Source organism: Acomys russatus, chromosome 3 (genome assembly GCF_903995435.1).
Source record: "Acomys russatus chromosome 3, mAcoRus1.1, whole genome shotgun sequence".
Taxonomy (NCBI): Eukaryota; Metazoa; Chordata; class Mammalia; order Rodentia; family Muridae; genus Acomys; species Acomys russatus.
Genome location: NC_067139.1, coordinates 18,635,933 through 18,658,741, shown reverse-complemented (window position 1 = coordinate 18,658,741; position 22,809 = coordinate 18,635,933). Strand labels below are relative to the sequence as shown.

The window sequence follows — 22,809 nt, the reverse complement described above, 5'->3', positions numbered from 1 at the left end:
AAGGCCCTGAAGGATCTTGGGGAAGGCAGCGGGTGGTGGGGGTGGGGGTGGGCAGGCTGCCTCAGGGGGTTCAGGCCTGGGTAGAACCTGGAGAGGCAGGATGGCTGCACTCTGTCGCGGTTGCCTGGTGACGAGCTCTCCTCGCGCAGCCCGGCCTGGCCCGGGGTGCGTGCGACCCCGCGTGGCGGGTGTGTGAGGGGGGGTGCTTACGGCCCACAGCCGCTGCTCCCAATCCTTGTCCTCCTGCCTCAGGAAGAAAGAGGCCCCGTCAGTGCCCACCGAGCCGTTCGCGCACCCCGAGGAGGAGCCAGCGTCCAGAGCTAGAGGCGAGGTCGAGAACAACGCCGCTGCCAACCAGGACACGTGGGCCTTCGAGGCAGACGAGTAAGAGCCCCTGCTACCCTCGAGGACTCTCTGACGTCTTAGGCCAGGATGCCTGCTGCAGCCAGGAGGAATGGGTGACCTGCTTTCCTGGTCCACCAAAGGCTAAGGCTGTAGACCCTGGACACAGAAGGTCTCTTTGTTTCCGCGGCTTTCTCTTGCCTTCCTGTGGGGCACACACTCGATGATCCCTAGCGGCGCCCCTGCTTAGCAGCTTGCTGCCTTATGCACTTTAGCCCCAGAATCCCGCATGTATATTGCGACCGATCGCTGCCTGTTGGTTCACAAACTCCAAACATTTCCTAGAGACAAGACTTTATAAACTATTAGCGGATCTACTGGCTGCTCCAGTAATTTGTAATTTTTCTAATACTCCAGTGATTGCATTATCATATAGCTCTCTATCAAATATGTTTATCTTAAATACTTCCTGGGGATCTTAGATACCACATAGTTTAGTATTCGAAAACGCCTGGCTTTCTGAGCCTTTTAGCGAAAAGTGAATGGGATTCTTGCCCTGTCCACGCATGTGTAAGGTTAGTTTTGCTTTCAGGTGCCACATTTTGTTTTGAATGAGTAAAAGTAGGCTGGGGGGGGGGGGGGTCTGTTTTTACACTCGAGATAACTCACTGTATTTGTGTTTCTCCAATGTGCCTAACATCTTATCTGGCGTTCGTTTCCTAATGCTCGGTCAATCAGACCTTGTGATGTATCTATGTCTCTGCCTGGTATTGGTCTGGTCTGCTGTTTGTTTCTAATGTTACATGGTTCCCCACTTTGCTTTTTAAGGTGTTTGTGGCTGGTTGTGGGGTGGTGGTGCTGGCATGAGACACTGAGCTACACTTCTTTCTAGCCCATCTAAGCATTTTTTTTTTTCCTTAACAAAACTCCCGCTTCTTTGTGTATAAATGTCAACTTTCTTTAAGTGTACCCGTTCCAACACCTCTACAGGACTTTAAGGGGACAGAAGAGCAGCTCCAACAACATGGGAAGAAAAAGCGATGAGAACTGTGGCAGCCACCTGCATGTGTCAAGCACCTCCCAGGAGGTATGAATGCGAGACTTTGGACGCAGAGACAGGGCCCCTGAGTCTTACTGTGGAGACAACTCTCTGCTTTCACTTTGTGAGCAGTTTCTACTGAGCCTTTTCCTCTTAGCACATTTTGGTTATGGAGTGAAGAAAAAAAAAGTTTTTCTTTTAACAAATGGAAACAATCTCATTAAGGGTGGCACTTTGTCAGAAACTAGGCAGGGCTCTACTTATTTTCTCCCATGTATTTTTGTTACGAACCAGTGAAGATGTTTGGGATACCAAAATGTCTTTTGGTATAGACATGTCGCAGCCCTCGAGAAATTGGCACTCTACCTGTCTTTACCATTTGGCACTTGGATTTGATGTATAAACAGCTCAGTTGTCTCAATGTCTCCTTCCTATTTTAACATAAGGATGTGTTATTCTCACACACAACATTTCAGATGTCACTGTCCCAGGAATATAGAGCATCTACTGGGCTCTTTTCAAAACGTCATTAGTTGGTTTTCACCTTCATCCTTCTAAAGGGAAATCGTAGTCTTTATTTTTACGGGTACGTGCAGTTTGCCTGCATGTATGTCCATGCACATGCATGAAGCCAGAAGAGGCTGTTAAATCCCCAGAACTGGGGCGACAGACAGTAACTAAACCCTGGTCCTCAGGAAGAGAAGTCAATGCGATTAGCCCTGAGCCACTGTTCCAGTCCCTCATCCTCATCTTTTTTTTCCAGGGGGGGGGGTGTTCAGGAGTGATTATTACCTTTATTATTTTTTATTATAGTTAGTTACATCTTGATTGTAACCCCCCCCCCTGCTCTTATCTTCCTGTTCCCATCCTCCCTCCCTCTTCTGCCATAGACCTCTCCCCTAGACCTCTGATCCCTGGGGTCCCTTCCCCACTCCCTGCCCCCCTCACCCTGGTTGTCTGACCACAGCCTATCAGGTCTTATCTGAATAGCTTGCACCCCCATCCTCTGTGTTTGCATAGGGCCTCTCCGCCAAGGGGCAATGATCAAATCGGGGGCACCAGAGTTCATGTCAGAGGCAGTCTCCCACTCTCCCCTTCTCCATCTGGAGAATGAGCTGTCTATTGGCTACATCTGAACAAGGGGTTCTCACTTGCAATGTCCTTGGTTGGTGCATCAATTTGTGCAGCACCACCCCCTCCCACCTCCTGCCTGGGTCCAGATCCGCCAGCCTTGAGAGTCTCCTTGTGGAGCCACTGACACTCCCACCCCATCCTCATTGTGCCCAATTAGAATCTACAGGTTTTTTTCTCCCCACTGCTTAAGGCCAAATACAAACCTTAGGCATAATACTCAAGCACGCCAATACTGAGCTGCACCCTTGGACCCCCAACTACTCTTTTGAGAGTTCCCCATTTAGGTAATGCCCATGAGGAGACTAGACCTTATTTATATTATTTCAGACATCAGAAAGTGATCTGTTTATTTTCAAAATCTCCGAAGATGCGTAGTCTGCAGCCTCCTATACACACCCAACATCCATCCTAGCAGGCGATACCTCTGTGGGTAAATTAAATCTTCATGCTGTACTGAAGTGTGTTTTTTCCTCCCACAGTCCAGAATCTGCCTAGTAACAACATTTCATTTGCTTAGAAATTCACTGACAAAAGTTTTTCCTCAGCCAAGGCGCCTCACTTTTCTCTCCCTTCCACAAGAAAGTACTGGAATCACCTTCTACACTGGCTGTAACACCAAGGACTGGAGACTTTGTGTTTGAAAGAGAATTGCTGTGGGCTCTGAGATCTAGCACTCAGTATGCAACATAGGATGCATTTAAACCCCATGTGCCGCTCTTTTAAAACAAAACTACATATCGTAAAAGTGTTTCTGTTTCCTGCCTAACAAGCTGGTGATGGTTTGGTAAGAGGAAGCACACGCTCCTCAGCATGTGCTGGTTGCCTCTGAGGAGGAGGTGGCGGCGGGGGTTGGGGTGGGGGTGCCCTGTGTCATGCTTTACCCAGAGAACAAGTGAAACTGTATACTCGAACTTTTTGTCATCAACACTAACGTTATCCCTAAAAATAAATACTGTTTTAGAGTCTCTCTCAGTGGAACTTGGATTCAGAAGAGCTCCTTGCTGAAAATGAAACCTCACCTGGAAATGATGCTGCGCCAGGTGGTAAGAAGCCCTGGATGTGCACATTATACACAAGAATTGCACAGATTGAAGGATTTAAAATCTTAACCTATGTTATATAACTATTAATTGACTTTTTCCATATACATTCTTTCAGGCAAAACTAACAAGGTAAGGATGTTTTGGTTTAAAGTAATTCATAAAATATACTGCTTACACTTTTTTTTTTTTTTTTTTTTTTTTTGCATGCTCTTTAAATTTTTTCTCTTTCTCAAAGCTAAGCTTGAAATTTTATTTCCGGAGTATTCTTTAAACAAGTCAAAACCTTTGCCATTTTACAGGGTTATAAACTGGTCATGAGATAATTATTTTTGGCTGGGTCTGGTAATACAGGCCTGTAGTCCCTTTGCTGGGGCAGAGGGATATCTGTGGTACAGAGTCAGTTCAGGAATGCTTGGGCAACTTAGTGAGCCCTTGTCTCAAAGTGAGAAGTGAAAATGTGACTGGAAATGCAGCTTAGTGGGAGAGCACTTTCTTAGCCTGTGCGTGGTCCTAGTTCCAATCTCAGCATCAGGAAAAAAAGAAAACCCAAGATTTTTACATTAACTTTTTTCAGTGTAAGTTCAGTGTTGTAAATGGAACTTAGCAGTAGTAAATGAAGTTTCCTACTCCTGGCAAAAGGAAAGTAGTGTGTGCCCTTAAAATATCTTGAAGCATTTGACATGGTCAATATCTTCTTTTGTGGTGGACATAATCTGTCCATATACCCTTTATAACAACACATTAAACATTCAACTGTAAAAGTAATGCTAGTGGTATCTAAGTCTTATTAATTGACAGTGCTAAAAACAGTAAAGTTGTGATACACTGGATTTTACTTAAAACATGACTAGCAAATGGGACTGTGTTGTATTCAAGTCTCCTGCTGCCTTATAGAACCACCTGAAAACTCCGGCAGAACAGCTGGTTTTGCAGCTGACTGTATCAGAGCATACTCACAGAAGAGCACAGGTATGATTTCTTCCTTATATCTTTAGTAACTGCTGCTGCTGACATTCCCACAGCTTTTAAATACTGTGTGTGCTTTTTATATTAACAGAACAGTAACCAAGGGGTATTTCAGCTCTGGAGTTCTCCTGTTAATAAAGGAAGTACCATGAATAGCAAGTAAGAAAAATATGTAATATATTTATATATTTTGGCTTTGGTTTGGGTTTGGTGTCTTTTGTTGTTCTATTTTGCTTTGTTTTGAGATAGATAGGGTCTGGCTGTCCTGGGCCTCAAAGGACCATGCTAGGATTAAAGGCATATGCTGCCAAACCCATCAGGAAATAGATTTTTAATAGTCCACTGAAATAAATTTAAATATACCTGTTAACTGCTTGAGCTACGAGGATCAAGCACAACCAGGAAAAAAACAAAGCTATCCTATGCAAATAATAGGAAGTTACAGAAATTCACTCTCTAACAGCGAGTGACTTCAGGCAGCCCAAGCCAGCCATGTATGTGTACTGAACGCTCACAGTGAGGTGCGCGCTCATTGAGCTGGGCTTCTTATATTGGAGGGGAAGGAACCGAGACATGAGAGTACAATTCTCTATGCTGGGAACGACTTAACTCCCTACATAGACTCTCATGTAACTCTCCTGTGAGTCTGACCAGATGGACTGCTGCCAGCATTCCTCTTTTACAGACAAGGACATTGGGTACAGTGAGAGTTAAGGCATTTGTCAAAGTCACACATTAATGGTGGTAGAGGAGGTTGTGGAGATACCTTAATGCAAGCACACAGTCGGGACAGCAGTATCCTATCAGAGCTCACATGGGTTTGAATTCTTATTTTCTGGCTTATTAGATTCTGTGTTGGCAGCCAGACTGCTTCTTAACAATTCAGATTAGTAATGTGTGATTGAGACCTTTCACTGGGCACTGCTCTATGTCACTTTACACACAGTTTTCCTAGTTAATAACCATCTTGGGTTCTACTCCTCTTAATACACAGATAACAATAGAGTGGCTCATGGGGCAGTGAGCATCGCTCCTGGTCCAAACATTTCCTGCCTGAACCCCAGATTTTGCCTTATGTTAAGGCTCGAGGGGACAACCAAAATGACAGGGAATTGTAGGGACTAAGTCTTAATGGAAATGGCAGTGCTGACGGAGATAGGGAAGTCTCCTATACCAGAAAGAACTCAGCTGGGAACCAGAATTTTAGGTGAGAGGTCAAATGAAGGGCACTGCATTTTATCAAAGGTGAACCCACCAACTGTGGCAGCGTGGTGCAATGGTTAGGACACGCTTGACATTCTTCCAGTCACAGGTGTGTCAGTAGCCATTCTGCCAGTGAGTGTGGAAATTTGTCTAATGGTGGCATGTTCTAAGGAATAACCAGAAGACAGTGTTTAGTAGCCATGCTGTAGCTACTATGCAGGCCTTTGTTGTAAGAGTTTTTGCTGATACGAGTTTGGTATCAATGACACATTTTACTAAGAGTTTTCTCCTCGGTATATTATCAACAAGTAAAGTAATGAAATAACAGGAACTTGAGGGTGTATAAACATTTAGAGTTCTGTCCTAAGAAGGTCCTACTTCTCAGGGCACTCCGAGATGTGCTTTGCCACCTCCGTGTGGCTCTTTCCTCACTCACTCCATCGGCTGGTGACAGTTAATAGAGATTTCAAATAATTTTTCCTATGGTGTTTCAAAGGAAAGGTGGCACGCTCTGTGTTTAGCTAAGTGAACATTCCAGTCACTTTTGCTAGAAATGAAAGTATTCTTTAGAGACTTAAATTGGTATTTTTATTAAATGTTGGACATGAAAGAACTAAGAAGCCTTTGAGACCACATGTCAAGTAGGGGCATCACACCTTTCAATGTTAGGATTTCTAGTTATCCTCCCTCTCTTCCCCTTCCCTCCCTCCCCTTTCCCCCTTGCCCTTCTTTCCTTCCCTCTATCCCCCCATTCCTCCCGACCCCATCTCTCTTCTTCTCCCCCCTCCCCTAAGTGTTTATGTGTGTGACTGTTATCCAGGTTAGGCTCAAACGCTTAGGCTCAAGCTGTCTGAGTGCTTTAATTTCCTGAGTAGCTAGCTCTACCAGGTGGGCATCACTGCTACCTTCTCTCTAGCTAGCTTTAAAATAAGCAAACATACAAACAAAATGAAACCTAACTGGAAACTTGATGTTCTATGTTCTGGTTCCTCACCCCCATTTTCTGTATTTCTTTTCCAGTATCATTTTCATATCATGCCTAGATATATTACTCTTAAGAAGGCATCATTAGAACAACATTACCAAGGAAGTACAACTGAATATTTTTTGACAGACACTGTTGAGCTTAATGTTTGATAAAATTGAAAAGCCACAGTGTTTAACATAGAAGTCTTTGTTATAGGTAACATACATACATTCTTTACAAGTTTCATCTACTTCAAGGTCAGTAAGCATCCCACTGTAATTTCAGTGCTACTCAAAGCTACACGTAACCATTCTCTGGCATCCTAGGCAAGGATACTTAGCCACTTAACTGCATTCTCATAACAGCCATGAGCCATTTTAAGACACCATCATGGGTTTAGTTGTGCTTGCACAATGAGAAAGAGTTGCTCATCAGTTTTCTTAATGTATATTTTAGACAGTATAGTTACATAATTCAGTATCATTCAACTATACTTGGAAACTAACATCTCTTTCATAGGTAGCTATGTACATGAATACTTTTGGGAACTAAACATTAACTATCTTTGAGGAAGGTTACTAATATTTTTTGTACATCTAGAGTATTTTGCCTACATGTATGTATGAGTGCCCGGTGCCCATTGAAGGTAAGAAGACAACACTGGGTTTACTGGAACTAGAGTTATGGATGGTTGTGAGCCACCATGTCGGTGCTGAAAACTGAGAACCCAGACCCTATATAAAAGCGAATGCTCTTAATTTCAGAGTCATTTCTCCAGCCTCATCATTTAATACCATTTTAAATGTAGTCAACAAACCACTAATTAAATTTTTTTTTTTTTAAAAGAGAATTCAAAAAGTCTTCAGTGGAAACTGGCTTCAATGCAGCTAACAGTCCTAGGCTTTTCACTCTAAACCATTCATTAGCAAGTATTCCGGGTTTGATGAACAGCAAGCAAGTCAGTCTGTATCCTGGCCAGCCAATGTCAGCAGGTCTCTGCTGGCCTTATGCTGATGGAGACTTTCTGAAGGATAGAAATGAGTTTCGTATTAACTCGTATTCAACTTTGGACAACAACAATGGGGACTCTTTATCTGCCTCAAATTGGAATTTCAAATACAGAAACATCAGTGTAGAGGAAACTGTCACAGATGAAAGCGACTTATCTGAAAATGAGAAAATGAATGACTCTTTGCTCAGCTATTTTAAAAAGATGGACCTGAACTTGAAACCGGAAACGATAGAACATGTAGAGCGATCTCTCACAGAGGAAGGAAACGGAGTGGCTATATATGCAGACTTTCTCCCTGCTCCCTTCAACACTCTAGACTTGCGCAGATTTGCCCTCTCAAAGTGTGACAGTTGGAGGGCAGTGGTGGAACCTCCAGAAAGCTCCATTGAGCGTTTAATAATTCGTTTATTGGAACTGGAAAGATTACAACATATGACCATACAAAGAGAGAGGCCAAGGCTACAAAGCACTTTCTGTAGCTCCATACTTTCGATGACAGAGCCACCGTCTTCCTCTAAAGCCGTTCCGCTGAGAGCCAGGCCGCCAAAGCTTCCTGACACATTGACTCCACAGACCTCTGGCATAGATAAAACCCGAGACAAGAGGAAAAACAATTGTGGTTCTAGCAAGCCAGAACAAAATGTTTCCAAATGGAACTGGAGCAATGCTGGCAAATGTAAGTCGAACTCTAGACTGTTGCTAAAATGTCCATCTTCTGCCAAACAGTGTGCTGCAGCTCATGACGACTTTAAGAATTCTAAAAACTCCATTTTAAACCCTTGCCAGGAACTTTCACCCAAGCCTTCCACTACCCAAGCAACTCAACAGCTGGCTAAAGTGTCCTCAACAAGATGCTTCCCACCAAGGTCCCCAGTGCCAGTTTCACCCATTCCTCTGTCTTTTCCTGAAAATCCAAAAGAAGAAGTTAAAGCGCCAAGGACCAAAAAGAAACTTCACCGAAAAAGCATACTACAAAATAGACCTTTCTACATTCAGAAGCGAAACTGCTTATCCCCTTCACTTATAGCCAGGGGCAAGTGTTCACCCACTGACCAAAAATAGCTTCCGTACATCTCAATGTGAGCAAGTCTATTCAATGAAACCCAGCTAAAATACGGTTCATCATTGAGACACAGGTATTAGAAACAAAAACCTCGCCCTTACAAAGTAATTCCTTGATATGATATGGGGTAGAACGTGTGAACGTCACTGCTGTCTCTGTATACAGTCAAGGGCTCCCACACCGACACTGACAATCCTTTGTATGTTATTCTTTGAAGAAAGGCCTCCACTTAGTAAGCAAACTATTCAGAAGACGCTTTTGTTGTGATTGTTTTCCAATCTGATTTCATCATCAATAAATGGTACAATTGACTTACTCTGTTGTAGTTACTGTTTTACTCTTATAGTCAGGTAAGAGTTGCAATTCCCTAAGTTTCTTAGTTCTTCCTGTTAAGTGTTACAGCTCTAAAAGGGAAAGGTATCCTGGCAGTTGAGAGCCAAGGAAAGCCACAGTCACAGCACATAACAAACCTCACGCAGAGATTTATTGGGGGAAAACAGGAGGGTAGTTGCCTCTGCTGAGGAGAGAAGCAGCCCAGAACTGTGTGGGAGTTGTCAGACTTTTTATAGGGTTTGAGGGGGATGAGAAGCCTTTGAGGATGGCCTGGGATTGTTGGGAATGTTGGCCTGGTCTTGGGGCAAACTCTGGAGGGGCTGGATTCACCCAGAAAGGTTAGGTATTCTGAGGGGTGGGGCTTGGTGGCTGGAGGTCCTTAGGGGTGGAACCTGGCCACTCCCACAGCTGGAGATGCTTACACTTTCTACCTCAGCACCTTTCCTCTTTCCTTCCTTATCTCCAGAAACATAGCTAGTCTAGCCTTTGACATTTGCTTGGCTCTGCAGAGGTGTTACCTGGAACTGAGGAGATGGCCTGATGACTTGACTTCGGTCCCTGGAACCAAAGTCAACCACATTTGAAGGAGAGAATGCGAAAGTCCCGACTCCACAGGTGCATTTCAACATATGCACACTCAAAATAGTAATAATGCTAGGAGTCACTTTGCTTAGCCCTTGTGCCATATGCTTACAGGCAAGGCAGTCCAGCATTTTGACAGCAGTGCAGCCTGTATGCCATATATATTGGACTTGCTTGCTACAAATTTTCCATTTCCTCTCCAACATGAGAGCAGTATCACTTCTTTTGAACCCAAGTACAGGCTCAGGCATGAAATAACCCTTTTCTATTTAGACCTTATAGCTTTAAAATACTGCAGAAAATTATAATCATTCATAGCCCCCAGAGCAACTAAAAAATATGTCATTGGGAGGCTCTGGACACATTTGTATTAGCTCTGGTTAACAGAAACTAAACTGCTAAAAGTAAACTCATGAGCTGGTGAGAGAGGCATACCGTTTATATTTATGGCATCCAACAATCAGGAAAACAAATAGAGTCATGGCTTCAGCTGCAAGCTTCCTGAATAATTTTTGGCAGTCCAAGGAACTTGAGAAATGGAGTAAAAGGTGTACCTCATCTCCTACCTGCCACGGCCACATGTAAATATGGCTTGTTTTTTTTTTTTTTTTTTTTTTGTGTGTGTGTGTGTATTATCCTCCCAAATGAGAATACTGCAACTGGGATGGGTGAGATGAATTAAGAAATTCAAATTTATGCTGAAGTTACCCATTGCTTGTGTCCTCTCATTTGCCATTTGTCAAATGGTTTTCTTACGCACAGGCCACAGGTCATAGAAAGCATGTCTAGGTTTTAGGTTCAAGACAGAATTTTCTGGAACACAACACAACACAAAAGGGAATGGTAAACGGGATTTACTCGTCACAGTCCCATTATCCAAAGATGCTTAGTGACAGTCCTTCATAGAACACGAAAACATGTATTTTCACATTCCCTACAGTTCTCATTCACCATCTTGGAACCTCTAATTTTTACAAATCCTGAACAACTAGTGCTTGTATTCATTGTTTTACCTTTAGTTACCTGGCCTTCATCTCCCCACTTTTAGATTCATAATGAAACCTGTATGAGATCTTTTGGAATCAAAAGCCTGTTTTATTTATTATCTCCTCTTGATATTTAATACCAAATTGACAAATGGACTTTCCCCACAACCTTGGGGTAATTGTCCTTGATAGGAACAGCTCATTCTGAGATTTTTGTGTTTTTGTTTGTTTTTTGGCTTTGGGGATTTGTTTTGTTTTGAACTTTTATTGAATATCTGATTTATTTGTTCATGCACCAAAATCCCTCTCCTCCTTCTAGTAAAATAAAACAAAAAATCTTGTCACAGAAGCTGTAGTGTAGCAGACGGTATAGGCTTTTGTCCACATATGTTTACTTTCAAATGTTCATTGTTACGAGTCATGGATCTGGCTTGAGGCCTACACTATCATTACAGGATCCTCACTGGGACTGCTGTTGGATACCATTGTTGCTGTGTGTCAAGGAGATTCTTAACCTTTGAATCTGCAGGTCCCACCCCTTCATGTGTTCCAGCAGGTCATACATGGGTAAATGTTGGGGTAAGGTTCACTCAGAGCCCTGGATCAGAGCCACTCCCCTGTCCTAAGGGCAGGGCCCGCTTTCTTGCTCCCATATCATCATGGCAGAGCCAGCTCTCCTGCTCCAGTGTCTCACGGTAGGGCCGGGTCACCTAGTTTCTTGTCCTTAGGGCAGGGCCCCCTCTCCTGCTCCCATGTCATCATGGCAGGGCCAAATTTTCAAAACAGGGTCTGTGTAACCTTGGCTGGCCTGGACTTGTTTTGTAGACCAGGCTGGCCTCTAACTCAGAGATACACTTGCCTCTGCCTCCCTGACTGCTCATTTTGAGAATATAAATCCATATCCTATGGAATTACAGCTCTAACACTTAGACAGTTCCTTCACCTCTGCTTCAGTTTGAGGATCTACCTGTAAAGGAGATGGCATACATCACAAAAATTAGATGACTAGAGAGTAAAGGTCACATGAAAACAACAGGGCAAGAGAATGGCACAGGAAGGCAGACCAGCTCAGAGCCTCATCTAGCAGTGGAGGATGGCAATTCTCAAGGTACTAACACTTCCTGCAAGGCCATGAGTGGGAGGAGGAGAGGATGAGAAGGTGGCAGGCAGGAAGAACACCTCAGAGCTCTGTAGAGGTCAAACAGGATTTAGACCTGCAGCAGCCCAGAGCTTTTACAGTAGGCCTGCTTTAGTCCCTTTGAACATAGGGGAGACTTTTTTTTTTCCTCAAAATTTGGACATGAATTTAACTGCTAGGTCATCATGTGGAAATATAAACTGTTGGAAGCAATAGCCATATGGCCAGTTTCTTATAGGATACTAAGATGCTACTGCAGGAGAGGGATGTGGCTTTGTCCAGTGTGCTCATTTCATCTTCAGGAAGCCCTAGGTTTGACCCCAGCACTGCATAAATTGGGCTCACACTTATAATCCTAGCACTTGGGAAGAGGAGGCAAGAGGATAATTAGTTCAAAGTCATCCTCCAATGTATGCCAAGGTCAAGGCCTGGCTGTTTCAACAAAACAGGCAACCCAACCTAACCAGAAAAACCACAAAACCACCAGATGATTCTATATAATCCCTGCTTTAAAAATAAAACAAAACCAACCAACCAACCAAACAAACAAAAACAAAAAATAAAAAACCACACTGCCAGAGGGGCTAAAAGTGAGATAAATGATAAAACTCTCTGCTTGAGTCCCTGAAACGAAATGAGATGCACGCAGGGTGGGACACTGATGGAGCGTGATAATGACAGGATATGACTTTCTCCAAAAGGTAATATATATGAATCCAGTGTAAAGTTCACTGCTGGAAGAAAACTGTCAAAAACAAATACATCTAACTACCTTTCATGTCTGCCAGAAGCCAACTTCTGTCATCACTTTTGAACCATTTAAAACACAACTCAACATGAAGTAACCCCATTCAGGATAATTTAGAATTAACATGGCTGGTCCTGATGCTTAGTTTTCCGTATTTGAGATTTCCTTAGTGTCTGACGTTGTATTTCATCAGATACATGTTAAAGGTCTTTGGGCTTCTGAACACCCACCCAATGAGCTACATAGCTCCTTTCAGATCTAACATAAAAATCACCTTCATGGCTACATGAGGTGACTATACAGCTTCAATCTCCTACCAAGTCAAGCAGAAAATAACAGAGACCTTTACAAAACTACTCAGAGCCTCTGCCGCTGGCCCTTACTGAGACCCAACCAGACCACTTAGTTCACAGACCACTAAGATCAGCAAACTCTTCCACGCCTTCGAATCCTGCTCTGCGTGTGCTATAGACTTATTTGTTCCTTGTTTTTAAAAGCTGTAAACAGTTTATGTTTAAGAAAACAAGTGAGGAGAATTGAAGGGTAAGAAAGTCCAGTAGGTCTAGTTTGCACACAGCAATCAGCCAAGAAAGGATTAAAGTCACTATGAGGAAAACCAGAGAGAAAACATGAATCCAACACTGGTATTCTCTACCTAATGCTCTGAAAACATTTTGACGTTTGTGAGTGAAGTCAGCCTACTTTCAAGCCTGCAGGTTTTAAGCAGGACTTTCCCCTCCTCACCTTCCCATCGTTGTGACTCACAGGACACATTTAAGTCTTATGTGTGTGCACAGATACACATGAAGGCTGAAGGCTGACGCTGGGTGTCTTCCCATGTTACTCTCCACTTTATTTCTGAGGCAGGGTCTAATTCTGTAAGACACCAAGTCCAGAGTACCCTGTGCCCGGCCACCCAGCAGCACTGGGCTACTGGAACAAACCAGTGTCCAGCTTTTATGTGGGAACTGGGAACGTGAATGCAGGTCCCCATGCTTACAAGACAAGCACTTCAGGGCCCTCTTCTGAGATTCTCTCAGGTAAAGATTCCCGTCTAACTTTATAATGAACAAGTCCTTAGTCACATTTGAGCAGAGGTTCTTTTCAAAGCATATCTGCCATTAATGAACCAGGAGCTCAGAAATAATACCAGGTAAGAAATGGTATCTGTAAAGAATGCCAGTAGACAATATGGTAGCAAGAGGCATGCTTTATTAAGCTTTCATTAAGTTGTTTGGGATCATTTGCTGCTACAAAGCAAGTTACAACTCAAATGGTATCATGAACAATTAGGATATACATCAAGCATTTTCTGAGAGCAGGTTCCGTATCTTGATCACTAAATGGAATGGTTCTTCAGAAGAACAGTCCCTTACCCTATATACAGAAGAAGAGAAAATAAGGATGCCACAATGAAAACTCAAAGTACCCAAAAACAAAACAAATCCAAACCTTATAGTCAACTTTGTGTACAGCATTCACATGTAAAATTTACAAATATTTACAGTGTATATTTAGAAAGGGCATTGCATAGAGAATAAATTCATGTTGAATTTAAAATGGCCAGATAATACTAAAATATACTAGAGTCCAATTGCTCATGGTATCATAGGAAAGAAATCACATACTATATAATCACATCTCACTATACAACTATCCAAAAAATAAGCATTCATCCCTAAATAAATAAACTTTAATAATATAATTCTTTTGTTTCATTTCAGAGTCTACTTCTACCTATACTGCTAGAGTAGACTAAGAGAAATACAAACCTGGGGCCAAATTGACAATACTACATTTCACTAACCCTGCTACATACCATAAAATATGCATTTTGTGTCTTTCAAAAATATCTCGTTAGGAAAAAAAGATAGAAATTGCAATGGTAAGATAAAAATCACATTTATTTAAAACAAAATAGCTAAGAAAGTAGTCACTGGGAATGAAGAAACAGAACGTTGTTAGTCAGGACTTCAGCATAAATACTGGAGAGGTTGCTGTTTATAACAAAATGCTGCTCCTGCTTAGACCTGCCAAACTCCCTCACTTCTGACAGTCCTGGAGAACAGAGTCTGCCAAGAGACCTAGCATCCAACATGGATGCTGGCCATCCCTCCTCTAACCTTAGAGAAAATGCTTGAGTTTTCCAAACCCTCTTCAAGGTGCACTGCCCCAATAATGTTAGCTCTCTGGACTGATTGCCCATGTCTATAATAATTACACAAATCTCCATGTATTTTGGTATTCTTTATTTCCTAAAAAAACACAAATTTGGCTTTAAAATTTTTCTAGAAGACAAGAAAGTTTTATGACCCTTGAATCTGATAATCACCTGTTATTTTTGCCATAAAGTATGAAAGCCTAAAGTTCATGTCAGATTTGTCTGAAAACTAGTCGGCTACTCAGGCACATGAACAGCAAAGGTTTGTTAAATAGGATCATTACCAAATGACCTCATCCTAGCAGAGGTAGGTCCTATGCGACTGCAAACTTCCACCTCAGCAGTTACCACAGCAAATAGAATGCACTGTCGATCTAATACAGTTTAAAGAGGTCCTTCAAGGTTGGGAAAACTGACAGTATAGTGTGTGCTTCCATCCCCCATGTCTGCTATTACTACTTTAAGATTTATGACATTAAAAAGTTTATCACAAAGGACTAAGACAAAAAACAGCTATTAAAGGAGTTGGAAACAGCTTATTAAAATCCTAGTCTACCCTTACTATTTAGGCACCTGCTTGAAGCTAAAGCATTAAAAGGAAGGAAGGAAGGAAGGAAGGAAGGAAGGGAAAATAAGAAAGAAAAGAAAAGAGGGGCTGAGGCAGACCTTGGACTTCAAATCCTTCTGCCTCCACTAGCCCAGTGCTGAGACTACAGGTGTGGCCACCACACCCAACTTGCACATTACTTTCAAATGTACACTAACTTGGCAATTACTGTTTTCTTGGCGCCCTTGAGAGCCAATTTTGACATCTATGAAATGTGGGCTTTTTATATGACTAAACTTGATTTTTATTTTAGAGGAAGGGCATAGCTGTAGAAAACATGATAAGAAACAAGCACTTTACAGACGAGCACAGCAGCAGTACTACTCTAAACACCACGGCAATGAAACCCAAATTATAAGACACACACTAAATGAGAACTGAAAAGATCTTTATGGGACAGAAACCTTGGCTCATGTCTTCTGGCTGCCGTCATCTTCCACTGAGCTGCACCTAAAACACAAAGAACAAGTAACAAGCAACTTTGTTTTTTTAAAGAGCAGGCAATAGCTTTGAAGGCATAAGATGAACTGTTTCTAGTGGAAATCGGCTTATTAAATAACTATAAATGAAGGCATGAAAATCACCAGAGGCAAAACATCAACTATTTTGAGTGAAAACAACTATAAAAGACTTGAATATGCAGCATACTAGCACCAAAATAAAGTAAATCATGGTGGGAAAATCACTATCCATATCATTAAGGTGGATGCTGCACCGTGATGCCTCATTTAAAAGGCTTCACTCTACCTGCAGATGAAAATCACCTTATCTTAGTAAGTCTAACCATGAAGAGACGGGTGTAGGTTCATAGGAGGCTTATTATCTATCACCTTCCTGGCTGTGTAGTTCATTTCATGTCTTTAAATGGAGCACCACCCACCAGGAGAATGCTGCTATTCTGATATTCCATTCTTGAATGCACCAAAGTGTGCATGCTTGTTGTAATTAGGTGCCTGGGTGAATAAAAAAATCCCATTTACAATGTAAAAATATTATTTAAACCCCAAAATTTTATTGTTCTCCATAATCCTCAGGGAGACAAGCAGTAAGTGTACCCATTCCCCAACAGAAAAGGTTACATAGGATTTTTAAATTTCTCTTCTACTATCTTAAAAATACAAATTCCTTGTGTTGCAAAACCAAGCTGATTTACATGATTTTGTTTTAAACTGTTGCTAAATGTTTATCTACACATGCTGTCAGAAATAACCTTGTTAAGAAGGTGAAGCTGGTGTCTCAGCAAATCAGACCCCTTGGAGAAGGCGTCGAATGGCCTGTGCCCCGTTTTCCTTTTTCTCTTTCCGCACCATCAAAAGGAAAAGTGAGAAAATAGCAGAAACATTAGTTAAATCCTGAGTGATACCCCATAACCTACAGGAATAACCTCACTACACTGAAAGCTGACAAAATTTGGTGGACTTTCTCTGGGTGAAATAATTAAGACCCTAATTATTTTTTTTATAAAATTAAAAATCAGGCTATACTGAATTATATTTTTAGCAGGTAATACTTTCAGGAGAAAACAAAGACTGCTTTTACTATTTACAGTTTACCTGACTTACCAGCACTGAAGACAAATCTTTTAAAAATGGCTACAAATGCCTTGTTCACAAAAGACTTTATTACCTAGTGATGCATACTGAGAACATACAGAAATCTGCATGGTCCACTTCCCATGCAGTAGAACAATCTTCTCTTTACAGTAAGTGAGTGTCAACTGTTTATGCAATAGACAACACTTTAAAGTCACATTTTTAAAGAAAAGCTTCATTTACAAAAGAAATAAAAGGTAAAGAAGCAATTACCGCTTTTAAAAAGCAGCTGCTTTGTTCAAGAGTGGAAGGTTTATGCCTGTATTGAAAGACAACATGATCACAAATAATGCAAACAATGAACAAATGAAAAACACTTTTTACCATAAACCAGTACACTTTCAAAATGACATACAAATAGTTAAAAATCTCATTATGTTGTCTAACTTTTAAATATGAGGACTTTCAGAAGTAGGCCTCGACATTTTAATTAGTAAATGAAAACTATGCAGTTTCTATGTCACTAGAACTGTATTTAACAAAATGTATATAAAGTCTATAGCAAGTTGATTTTAAAAAATTAAAGTTAATAAGAAACAGTACACTGAAGGCGCTCTATCCATCAAGTGCATACGCTTCAAATTTTAAATGTGATGAACAGAACAGAAATTGTAACTATGCTACAGTCGCGATGCCAAAAATAAAACAAGATCAGTTATCACACATGCAGGGAATTCTGCCACAAAGCTATCCCTCATTTTCAATTATTCCAATAAAGTAACATCTTAAAACACTGGTGATGTTGATGGTTTAGCTTACCTTCAGTGTACTGAATGTTGTACACAACCTGCTTTAAAAGAGGAGACATCCCTGCAGGCAGGCTCAAGAAGGAACAGACTCCCTTCGGCACTGACTACACCAAGGGCATGCTGCTGTGGCCTGCACACACACACCTAGGAAAATGTGAATATAAACAGCATTTATGCTGGCCATTGTATCTGAAGACCAAACTGAAGCCAAGTCTGCTAAAAACAAATCAACCACCCAGCACTGCTCCTCATAACAGATGCTTTTGTCTTTTATGTGAACTGCAACCATGTACATTAGCACTGTAACTTTGTGCAGTCTTGGCAATTAAAACATTTCTACAGTGAAACTTCACATAAGACACAAAACAGATTAACTAACATTTCTAAAAGAAATATCACCCTTGGTGTTAATTCAAATATATCATGCTTTCTCAAATTTGCTGGAGAAATATTTATAAGTTTATATACATTAATAATAAACTGCTGTGAAACTTCTTCAGTCTTTGTATTTAATTACTCAAACCCTTGGAGTTTCTTCATCTCGTTTAAATTTTTTCCTGGATGAATGCATGCTGCAGGGCCTGGTTGATGCTAATTCGCTTAGCTGGGTCCAACATTAGGATCTGGTCCAACAAGTCCTTTAGCTGGTGCACTTTTTTACGTTGATCTTCAGGAAGTCGCTGGCACCCAATCAAGTCAGCCAACAGGTCCTTAGTTGGATTAATGGTGCTCATGACAGTAACTTTCTCCTAAAAATAATTTTTACAATGCATAGCTCTAAATAAGTTACATGTATGTAAATTAGACTTTGTTTTTGTCTACCAAAGTATTAACACATAAGCAAGAATACTTATGATCAATCACAGATTTGAAATTTTTATGTGTCTTTATCCTCCAAAGATCAATCAAGGAACTCATATGGAAAAGATGACCAAATGAGCCATGAAAATGCAGTGAGCATCAGCTGTCAGAACTCTGCTTTCTCTGGCTCTACTCTTCAGTGGCAAGAGATGGTCTGAACCAGGTCAGTACCAGGACATATAACTCAGTGCTCTGATAAAGCAAGGGCTCAGCATTATAGATTAAAAAAAAAAAAAAAAAATTAGCCATTATTACTTCCTCCGTTGGGCTTTGGAAAGGCTGACACAGAATGTGCATGTCAGCGATGCTGAATAAAGGTGTTTAGGAAAGCAGGTCATTCAGGACATGACTCAGCTCTTGGGTCTGTGAGCAAAGGAGGCAAGGTCTGCCTGAACCCGTGTACTTCTTGGCCAAGAATGAACTCATAGGGAGAAGAAAAATGTTGAAGAAGGCAGAGTTCATATGAAGAAGAATTTGGCTTGTAACTATAAAACTCAAAATATAGAAAACTTCCTCCAACAGCAATATAGAAGATACACGGGAGCCAGAGCAAGAAATGAATCTAAGGAAGAGGTGCAAGGACCTACATATGAACTATTATCACCTTAGAGAACTGTTTTAAATCCCTTTATTGTTTTCATAGTATGATGTGTTTTATTCAGAAATCAGTAGCAAAAGGGAACTGCATATTTTTCTGTCATTTAAAAGATAACCATAGTTCCACACAGCACAGAAAACGCAATTCGAGGGTAATTAAGCACATAGCATCAGCATTTAGCACAGTGGTAGAGCACATCCCCATCTCAGTCCTCACACTGCAAAGAGAGAACAGCAACTACTACTACAGCACACATAAGCCAGACTTACCCTCTCTGTCACTTTATCAACCTCTATGTACATGAAGTTCAGATTTTGGTCAAAATGTTGATCTTTGAATACACCTTTCCGAATCATCTAAAAACAGAAAGAAAAAAAAAAAAAAAAAAAAAAGGGCCTTAAAACTACTACCAAGCTTGCCGGGCACACTACCAACTCTATGTAACACTAAATCATGCAAACATTATTTAGGACTCTCATGCTGTGCTCAAAACCAAGAGTACTTTCAAGTCTGCACTGCGCGGCCACCTTCTCTCCTGACCAGCGCAGCCTGACACACTAACTAATTCTAACTAATGTGCAGCCCTTTCTCCTCATAGCTGTGACTGTCTCATTAAAAAGGGTATCCTCCTCCTGTTCCTGAAAAGGGAGCTCCTTTTGACAGCTCTGGGCTATGAGAACCATTAAATCAAGCCCCTGCAACAAGAAAGGAACGTAGGGGGTCAGTAGTCTCTTAGTCTACAGGAAGGAACTTATCCTACCTTATTTGGCATTTTTCCTTTGAGGTCCATGGCGAGCTTCAACATATGGTTATTAGTTTTGCCGGGAAATAAGATTTTTCCAGTATAGAGTTCATATAAGGTACAACCTACAGACCACATATCAATACCGTAGTCATAGCTTTTACCTATAACTGAAAACAAAATGGCGGCTTTAGTATATGAGGACAGGAATGTGCAACTCCCTAGCTTTCCTTTCCAGTAATGGGGCACTACCTTGGCTTGGAGTACAGCCACATCCATAACAGCACAGCTCACTTTCACTAATTCTTAAGATATATACTTTAAGAAACGAAAACAAAAGCAAAACAACAAAATTGCCAACAGGTTTAAAAATATGGGGAGGAGAGGAACTGTATGGACTAGTACAGATGCCTTCTTTTTCGCCTTTAGCCTTTGCTGGAGGTGCTAGTCAGCCTCAACCCAGGCAACAGGAAGAGAAAAACCAAAGGTCCCACACAATCCACAAATGTGATAACCAGACCTTGAACAATCAAGAGAGCAGTCTTCTAAAGTCGAAGGTTTTCCACAACTGTTTTGCTACTCTTGCTTGACATGATCAAGACTCCTGTCCCAACTACCTTCACTCCACCCGAGGAGGATGAACTGCTACGGTTCCCTTCCTCATGAACGAACTCATGCAGCTGCTGAAGTGTGATGGAAAACAGTGCTTAGACATTACACGCGCGGCTTCCACCACAGGATGGCCCAGGCACAAGGACACTCTAAGAGACTTACTGATCTCCGGAGCGCGGTAAAATCTACTGACAAGGTAAGGCGTTATATCATTATCTGCAACATGTGAAGCCGATCCAAAGTCACAAAGCTTTAAAATTGTTTTTGATTCATTAACCTGCAAAACATTTTTCAAGGAAATTCAATTCATGCCAGGGATAAACAAATTAAATTGTCTTTAAGAATTTAAATTAACCCCAATACTAAGAGTAAAAGTCACTCATTCAAAAATTCCTTTTCTATTATACAAGTTCCTAATTATGAAAAAGTACTCATATAATATTTTATTACAGCTGGTAAGACTTTTGTTTCCAAGTGAGGAGATATGGGGAATGCCAGGTACATTTAATTTTAGTTAACGCTATTTAATATAGAATCAGGTAGTGATATGAAAACTTCATTTCATGAGGCAAAACAGGTCTAAGCTTCCCTTGAGTACTTAAAGTCAAGTTACTCTCTAAGAGGACATAAGAACATTTATTAATAGGAAAAAAAAAATCTAAGTCAACTATCAGTTGCCAGAAAATTACAATGGCAATAAATGAAAAAAGGATGACAATTAACTAAACACTAAAATGATTCTTCATCTGTTACCTTGTTTAAGTCTGAAAAATATGAAATCCCTTCAGTATAAAGTACTAGTCAAGAGAATGTTAAGCGTATCTGGCAGACTGATAATCATGGGCTCTGTGTTAGTCATTTGCTCTCGCTTCCTTGATAAATACTTTCACATACACAGTAACAGTGACATCTGCTGAGAAAGGCTGGAGCTGCTCCCATGACTGTTGTCACTCATGATCAGAAGCAGGTTCAGGATTAACAAGTGAAGACAATTCATATTCCAGAGTCCCTTCCCCCCTTCAAAAGAGACACACAAATTCTGAATTGAGACTTGAACTTAGCCTACTATTCCCATTCCCATGGCAATTAGTAGTTTAACTAGCTCTAGTATTCTCTGGGAGGGGGAGTTATCATCACAAAGTGTAAGACTGGACCATCACTAGGACCCAGAGAATTCAGATATGATAGTTCCTGCCTCCAGCCCAAGACAGAGTTTCTATGTAGCTCTGACTGGCCTTGAACTCACAATGTCTGCCTGCCTCTGCCTATAAGTACTGACATTAAAGGAATGAGCCACCAAGCCCAGCCAAACACAAATTATTTTAAATTACAACACATCAACACCCATTTTTTTTACTTTGGAAATCAGTAGAAAGTTGTACTAAAATGGTAAATACTTTATAAAACAAAACAAGCAAAAAGTTTTAACACCCAGAAAACACAGGGAACCACGTGCCAGAGGAACTTCTGAGCTGGCTACAATGCATTAGTAGTAGGGCATCTACACTCACTCAGACTGTAGGGTTTTTGGGGTACAGCATAGGGCCCTCATATAAGCTTTATACCAGTGCACTACACCTTCAGGCCCCACTGTACCCCACATACTTTGGTTTGCTATGCAATACCTACTCCCCATGAGGAATGCTATACATCAATCACACTGTTGCTAAAACAAACTAAAGGCATTCATTTCATTCACTGACAGGAATGGAATCAGTTCCAGGTACTCTCTGGGATTTTTTCCAAGAGCAGGTATTTAGTTCTCAAAATCCATGTGAAAATCTAAACTATCACTGATTAAAGAAAAAGGAAAGTGATCCAAAACAAAAGCTTGTAGGGCACTGTCAAACATCTTTAACTGCCAAAGCACTACACAGGTATTTGCTCTGTAATTATCTTCTAACCTGCAGTTATGCTGTTTTTCACAAATTTTAAAAGACCAATCACAAGTAAAAAGTATAAGTTGGCCACTCAATTTCATCATCCACTTAAAATATACCAGCCAATAATTTCTCAGCAATCCCACCCCTAAGTATTATCAGACACAAAATATGGTATCATACAAACACAAACCAAGTATCAATATGGAATGTGCACCAATAATTAACATTAACACCCTGGAAGGAATTATTGTAAGCTAGATGGTATGTGTGTGCCTCAGCGGTTAAAATGCTGGCTTTACAAGCAAGAGGACCAGAGTTCAGATCCCAAGCACACACATAAGAAATGGGAGCGGTGGTAAGCACCTCCATTGTCAGCACTAAGATGGTGGACATAGAACACTCCCAGGGGTTCACTGGATGATTAATCTAGCTCCACATTTGGTGAAAG

The 22,809-nt window shown here is 41.1% G+C and overlaps 2 protein-coding genes across 5 annotated transcripts in view; one reads left to right on the top strand and one right to left on the bottom strand.

Moving 5' to 3' along the window:
* Positions 1-295: 295 nt before the first annotated feature.
* Fam217a (family with sequence similarity 217 member A) lies at positions 296-9,069 on the top strand. The gene is made up of 7 exons (XM_051170009.1): positions 296-384; positions 1,333-1,429; positions 3,477-3,558; positions 3,674-3,687; positions 4,453-4,527; positions 4,616-4,683; positions 7,541-9,069. Exons 2-7 carry the CDS (start codon positions 1,367-1,369, stop codon positions 8,766-8,768), a joined length of 1,530 nt encoding a protein of 509 aa, XP_051025966.1. The 5' UTR covers positions 296-384; positions 1,333-1,366; the 3' UTR covers positions 8,769-9,069.
* Positions 9,070-17,075: 8,006 nt separating this feature from the next.
* The window catches only part of Prpf4b (pre-mRNA processing factor 4B), a 28,982-nt gene continuing 23,248 nt past the window's right edge, over positions 17,076-22,809 (bottom strand). Inside the window, exons 12-16 of one of the 4 annotated variants that reach the window (XR_007833266.1) lie at positions 20,641-20,755; positions 19,885-20,036; positions 19,394-19,480; positions 17,676-18,414; positions 17,076-17,175 (exon numbers count right to left, since the gene is read on the bottom strand). Coding sequence is in view for 1 of the 4 variants with exons in the window: in XM_051169966.1 (XP_051025923.1) it covers positions 18,211-18,414; positions 19,394-19,480; positions 19,885-20,036; positions 20,641-20,755 (558 nt within the window). In the remaining 3 variants the exon portion in view is untranslated. Of the gene's footprint in view, positions 18,415-19,393; positions 19,481-19,884; positions 20,037-20,386; positions 20,550-20,640; positions 20,756-22,809 lie in introns of those variants that run through there. The other 3 variants (XR_007833267.1, XM_051169966.1, XR_007833268.1) reach the window with 3 other exon arrangements.